Source organism: Eurytemora carolleeae, unplaced genomic scaffold (assembly GCF_000591075.1).
Source record: "Eurytemora carolleeae unplaced genomic scaffold, Eaff_2.0 scaffold556, whole genome shotgun sequence".
Classification (NCBI taxonomy): Eukaryota; Metazoa; Arthropoda; class Copepoda; order Calanoida; family Temoridae; genus Eurytemora; species Eurytemora carolleeae.
This window is the reverse complement of record NW_019402189.1, coordinates 80,978-87,620: the sequence shown is the minus strand read 5'-3', so window position 1 is coordinate 87,620 and position 6,643 is coordinate 80,978. Positions and strand designations below refer to the sequence as shown.

Below are 6,643 nucleotides of genomic sequence, written 5' to 3'. Positions count from 1 at the left end.
TTCTTTCTTGTTGAGCAGAAAGCACGCACCCTTTCGCTGCGAGAGTTGTTGACAGCCGCCCCTCTGTCCTCCTACATCCGTCAGGTGGTCATAACTGCTAAACCAGATGTCGGCTTCAGATGTTTTTGAAACCACAGGTTTGTGTGGAGTACGGGAATCGAACCCGTGAACACCAGTCTGGACACCCTGAGTCTGGTTTCAATTTGGCACCAGCTTAAATTTTGAAACATTAGAGACTGTTTGTTCTCTTTAGAATAATATCAATAAAGATACTATTCTCTCTAGAATAATATTAATAAAGAGACTGTTTTCTCTAGAATAATATCAATATAGAGACTGTTCTCTCTAGAATAATATTCATAAAGAGACTGTTCTCTCTAGAATAATATCAATAAAGAGACTGTTCTCTCCAGAATATTATTAATAAAAAGACTTTTCTCTCTAGAATAATATTAATAAAGAGACTGTTCTCTCTAGAATAATATTAATAAAGAGACTGTTTTCTCTAGAATAATATTAATAAAGAGACTGTTCTCTCTAGAATAATATTATTAATGAGACTGTTCTCTTTAGAATGATTTTAACGATGAGAGTGTAAAAGGAGTGAGCTACTACAACAACTACGGACAACATGATGACAGGTATTAAAGGGACTATTCTCTAAATTAAAGATTAAAGGGACTGCTAACTAAATTGAAGATGAATGGGACTGTTCACTAATTTGGAGATAAAAAGGACTGTTTACTAAATTGAAGATGAATGGGACTGTTCACTGACTTGAATATGAATGGGACTGTTTACTAAATTGAATATGAATGGGACTGTTCACTAAATTGAATATGAATGGGACTGTTCACTAAATTGAATATGAATAACTACGGACAACATGATGACAGGTATTAAAGGGAATACTCACCAAATTGATCATTAAGGGGACTATTCTCTAAATTAAAGATTAAAGGGACTGCTAACTAAATCGAAGATGAATGGGACTGTTCACTAAATTGGAGATAAAAAGGACTGTTCACTAAATTGAAGATGAATGGGACTGTTCACTAAATTGAATATGAATGGGACTGTTTACTAAATTGAATATGAATGGGACTGTTCACTAAATTGAAGATGAATGGGACTGTTCTCTAAATTAATAATGAAGGGAATTATTTAATGAATTCAAGATTAAAGAAACTAATTAGAATAAAATTGAAATGTTACTTGTATTTTTAAATAAATGAACAATTTATTTTGAATAAATGAGGTTAATGACTTGCTTCGTTTTATCATTGCTTCATCAGATTGGCAACGTTTTCTAAAGAAAACGATATTTATATTTTTTTTGTTGTTGAAAACTTCAAATATAAATATTTATGTTGCTTTGTTGTTGAAAACTCCAAATACTGATATCTATATTGTTTTGTTGTTGAAAACTCCAAATACTGATATTTATATTGTTTTTTTTGTTAAAAACTCCAAATACTGAAATTTATATTGTTTTGTTGTTAAAAACTTCAAATAGTGATATTCATATTGGTTTGTTATTGAAAACTTTAAATACTGATATTTATATTGTTTTGTTGTTAAAAACTTCAAATACTGATATTTATATTGTTTTGTTGTTGAAAACTTCAAATACTGATATTTATGTTTTTTGTTGTTGAAAACTTCAAAAACTGATATTTATATTGTTTCTTGTTGAAAACTCCAAATAATGATATTTATATTGTTTTGTTGTTGAAAACTTCAAATACTGATATTTATATTGTTTTGTTGTTGAAAACTCCAAATAATGATATTTATATTGTTTTGTTGTTGAAAACTTCAAATACTGATATTTATGTTGTTTTGTTGTTGAAAACTTCAAATACTGATATTTATATTGTTTTCTTGTTGAAAACTCCAAATAATGATATTTATATTGTTTTGTTGTTGAAAACTTCAAATACTGATATTTATATTGTTTTGTTGTTGAAAACTTCAAATACTGATATTTATATTGTTTTGTTGTTGAAAACTTCAAATACTGATATTTATATTGTTTTGTTATTGAAAACTTCAAATACTGATATTTTTCTTCTAGAAAGTCTATAAGAAATAAAATTTTATAAAATTTTAATTTGTTAAGCTTCAAACTTTGAAAAATTCTATCTCTTTTTGACACTTTTATTTTCTCAAAATGGGACATGTCTACATTTCTATCTCTGCTCCTAAATAATAAATACTTTAAACTTTAAAAGTTTTAGATAGAAATTATATTTTCTGGAAATAAAAGAACCACAGTTATTCAAAAAGAATAGTTTCCTGTTTGCCAATCAGTGTTGTTTAAACGTGAAAATAACGTCATTTTCATTTATAAATATACCATATTATGTATCATATAATTTTTTATAATTTTTTAAATTACATTACAGAAGCTTAGTAATTTTAAATATTTTTTAACCAAAATTCCTGTTTTAATAACATATTTTTTGGTTTGAATAACAAATTTTTGGTTTCAATAATTGTTTCAATAAATTCCATTACTTCAGTCAAAAATATTAAATTATGTGAGAACCAATTTATTATCGGGTTACAAAAAGCAAATTTAACTCATTCATCTGACACCGTTATATCTGTTTAGACCCCTGATAACCCGCCCTGTATCTGCTGAGATCCCTGTAGCAGAGGCGGAGGCAGATATAGTGTTCAAGGAGGCGGAGAAGGCGATTGAAGATGAAGAGGCTGAGAGGATTGTTAGAAGACCTGGAGAAGTCAGGTAGTAAAACTATTTAAAGGGATTGTTCACCTATTTCAAGTATAAAAGGTAATTCCCAATGGATGAGACTTAAAAACAAGTGCAGGTAATTTATTCAGCTGTTTTCTTGTATCTATGGCTTCCTGCAGTCATAAACTTGAACTTGCCAAAAAAAAAACAGTTATCCTGTATCTTTTAGAGTTGGAGGTGTCAATTTAGATTTTTTTCAGATTTGGAGGAACCAGTATTGTTTTGCCACCTCCAGGCAGATTTTCCTCCCCTAGAGAGCCCGCCATTGATCCCCTTGCAATGCCTCCAAAAGGGCTAATCAGGGGTGTCCCAAGAACCAGGGTTTCTCAGGACCAGCGCCCGGTCAGCCTTGTTTACCCAAACCATCCGGTCAGCTCAGTCTTTCCCGACAGGTCACTTTTATAATCAATCAATCAATTATATTTTATTTGGCCGTCTCTAGCTCTTGATTTTTCAAGGATTTCCCCTAGTGGCCAAAAAATTGTCATCCCAAGTGCATCAAACATTATTAAATAGAAAAGAATTATGATATTTAAACTACATAGGAGTTCCCTGAATTGAATTTGACATTTATCAGTTGCTTACCGACCTCAGAAGAGAATAAAATAAATTATTAAAGTTAAAAGAATTCATGAATTTATATGGGTTATACTCTCTTCAGTAGTAGTGATAAACCAAATTCAATTCGGGATCAGCCTATACCCCTTTGCTTTTTTCACTAAATTCACTAAATTTTTTATTAAAATAAAACTACATAAAGAGAAGTTTTTGTTTCGAGCATATTTATTTAATTCTAGGGCTGTGAGTGATATTTTTAGAGAGGAGCCTACTGAACCTTTTACTCAGTTTTCAGATAAATTCCCAGGTTTATTCCAAGTTAAATCCCCAAGTTGATTCCTGCTTAAATTCCCATTTAAACTCCCAGTTCAATTTCCAGTAAAATTCCCAGTTAAACTCCCAGTTCAATTTCCAGTTAAACTCCCAGTTCAATTTCCAGTTAAATTCTCAAGGTTAAACTCCCAGTTAAATTTCAAGTTAAATTTACAGTTAAACTCCCAGTTCAATTTCCAGTTAAATTCCCGTTTAAACTCCCAGTTCAATTTCCAGTTAAATTCCCAGTTAAATTCCCAGTTAAAGTTTCAGTTCAATTTTCAGTTAAATTCACAAATTAAATTCATAGTTCCCAAGAGTGTAAAAAAATTTAACTTTATTAGCACGCAACGCACTTGTGAAATCTAAGAACTTTCTCAGATTTTGTAGGGGCCTGCGGAAAGTCAGGAATATTTTTCTAACAAACCGAAAAACGATCCGAAACATTTATGATTTTTTTCTTATCTTAAATCAAATTTGATCAAAAGAAAATGCTTTATTATCAATCCACTTTTGAGCAGAAATAATATTGAAATAATTTTGAAAACATGCAAATCTGAGAGCTATTGCAATCAAATTTCACACGAAAAACTTAAAGTTAAGTTTTTATACTTATTCTGTCGACTGTCGAGTTGAGAGAAGCTGCGATGTTAATCTTTACATTCAAAGCTTAATAAATCTTTTAAGAATTAACAACAACAAAGAATTTAAATGTTATTATTTTGGAATTTTTTATTTTTTCACAAAAATTCTGAGTATTTATTCTGAATATTGCTATATTCGCGGGTCGCTTAAAATAATGTTTTTATTCCCTTTAACCGACCTAATTCCTATTTTAGTTCCAGGAGGGATTGAAGTGGTCAATTCTGAGCCTGAAGTTAATGTACCTTCTTTTGAAAACTTTTTCAAGGTAAAATTTTTATTATCGCCCATAATTCATTTTTTAGTTTTTTTTCTATTAGAGGTTAATTTAATTTTTCTCCCAAGCAAACTATCGATCATTACATTTATATATTAGTGAATCCTTAGTTGATTTAATATAAAAAAAATTTTCTTCAGTAAACAGAAAAATTGGCAAAAAGAGTTTTGTTCCAACTGGAGCTAAGGGTGTTGAATTCTATCTATCTATCTATCTATCTATCTATCTATCTATTTATCTATCTATCGATCTATCTATCTATCTATCTATCTATCTATCTATCTATATATATCTATCTATCTATCTATCTATCTATCTATGTCCAGGACTCTGAGAAGTATTTTGGGAATCCGTTTTCTGTTGATCCCTTCCTCAAGCTGGAGATAGACGAGGAGAAGTTTAATTCCAATAAATCCAAACCAACTATTCATCATATACCATTAGGTTAGTATATTCAAGGGACTATTCATGTATTAGGTTAGTATATTCAAGGGACTGTTCATGTATTAGGATAATATATTCAAGGGACTGTTTATGTATTAGGTTAGTATATTCAAGGGCTGTTCATGTATTAGGTTAGTATATTCAAGGGACTGTTCGTGTATTAGGTTAGTATATTCTAGGGACCGTTCAGTGTTAATTTAGTTCATTGAAGGTGCTGTTCATGTATTAGGTTAGAACAGTAAAATTAAAGAGAGGGTTCATATATTATGTAAGAACAGTTTTGATATTCCTCTTTTGATACTTTGTTGATTTGTTTAGAGATTAGCGGGGGCCCGAGAATAAAACAATTTGTTAATCTGGGAACATCTGAGGCTCCGCAATTCAGGTAATATTTAAACAAAAATAATATTTAAACAAAAATAATATTTAAACAAAAATAATATTTAAACAAAAATAATATTTAAAACTAACCTTGCGTTGTCCAGGTACTCGCCGTTTACCCGCGCTTGGTCGATTTTATCGGGAAATTAAGTAAAGATTTTTGCCATTTTTCCGTATAAAAAGTGGAGACCCCATTAATTTAGAATCTCAAAACAAAGCTAAGAACATTCCCGTGGTTCTCCCGAGTCCTCCAAAAAAAATTTGAGGCAAATCGGTCAAAGTGTTTTTGAACATTCAAACAAACAAACAAACACATTACTATTTTTTTATGTATACAATTGATTTAAAGATGTCAAAATCTAACCCAGCTTAACCAAACAAGAAGCAACCTGACCAAATCTAACCCAGCTTAACCAAACAAGAAGCAACCTGATCAAATCTAACCCAGCTTAACCAAACATGAAGGAACCTGACCAAATCTAACCCAGCTTAACCAAACATGAAGGAACCTGAACAAATCTAACCCAGCTTAACCAAACAGGAAATAACCTGACCAAATCTAACCGAGCTTAACCAAACATGAAGCAACCTGACCAAATCTAACCCAGCTTAACCAAACATGAAGGAACCTGACCAAATCTACTCAACAAACCTCGACTAGAAACTAAACCAATCGACTAATTCAACCAGAAAACAAAATCAAACAAATTTAAACTAAACCAAAGCAAACTACGCTATATAAACCCTGATGACCAAATCAAACCACACAACCGAGGCAAAACAAACCCTCCTTATACCAAACTCAATTAAACCAAACCAAACTAACCCAACCAAACAATCCGAATAAACCAAACAACCTAGGCAAAACAAACCCTTATCAAAACCCTACTTATAACAAACTCATTTAAACCAAACCAAAGTAACCAAACCAAATCAGATCAAACCACATCACACCAACCATCCAAATAAACCAAACAACGCCGACACAAAAAAACACTAATCAAACCCCTTCTTATACCAAACTTACTTAAACCAAACCAAACTGTTCCAACCAAACCAAACTAGAACAAGCCCGACAAACTTTAAACCATAACAAACTAACCCAACCTATAGCCAAACAAAACCAAAACTAACCAAATCAAATCTTTGTTTTTAGACCCAAAAGAAAACTGTATAAACCCCCTCCAGTGCTAACTAAATACCAACCACCACAAGCCAGAGAGGATACAGGTAAATAGATATTAGATAACATGTTGATAAATAATAAT

General features: G+C 31.1%; 1 protein-coding gene across 1 annotated transcript in view; it reads left to right on the top strand.

The window, feature by feature from the left end:
* The window catches only part of LOC111718261 (uncharacterized), a gene marked incomplete at its 3' end in the record, with an annotated part of 15,292 nt that extends 8,687 nt beyond the window's left edge, over window positions 1-6,605 (top strand). Inside the window, 8 exon segments of the mRNA XM_023493802.1 lie at window positions 574-641; window positions 2,618-2,752; window positions 2,962-3,153; window positions 3,559-3,626; window positions 4,471-4,541; window positions 4,877-4,994; window positions 5,313-5,379; window positions 6,532-6,605. Of these exon segments, the coding sequence (XP_023349570.1) occupies window positions 574-641; window positions 2,618-2,752; window positions 2,962-3,153; window positions 3,559-3,626; window positions 4,471-4,541; window positions 4,877-4,994; window positions 5,313-5,379; window positions 6,532-6,605 (793 nt within the window).
* Window positions 6,606-6,643: the final 38 nt, after the last annotated feature.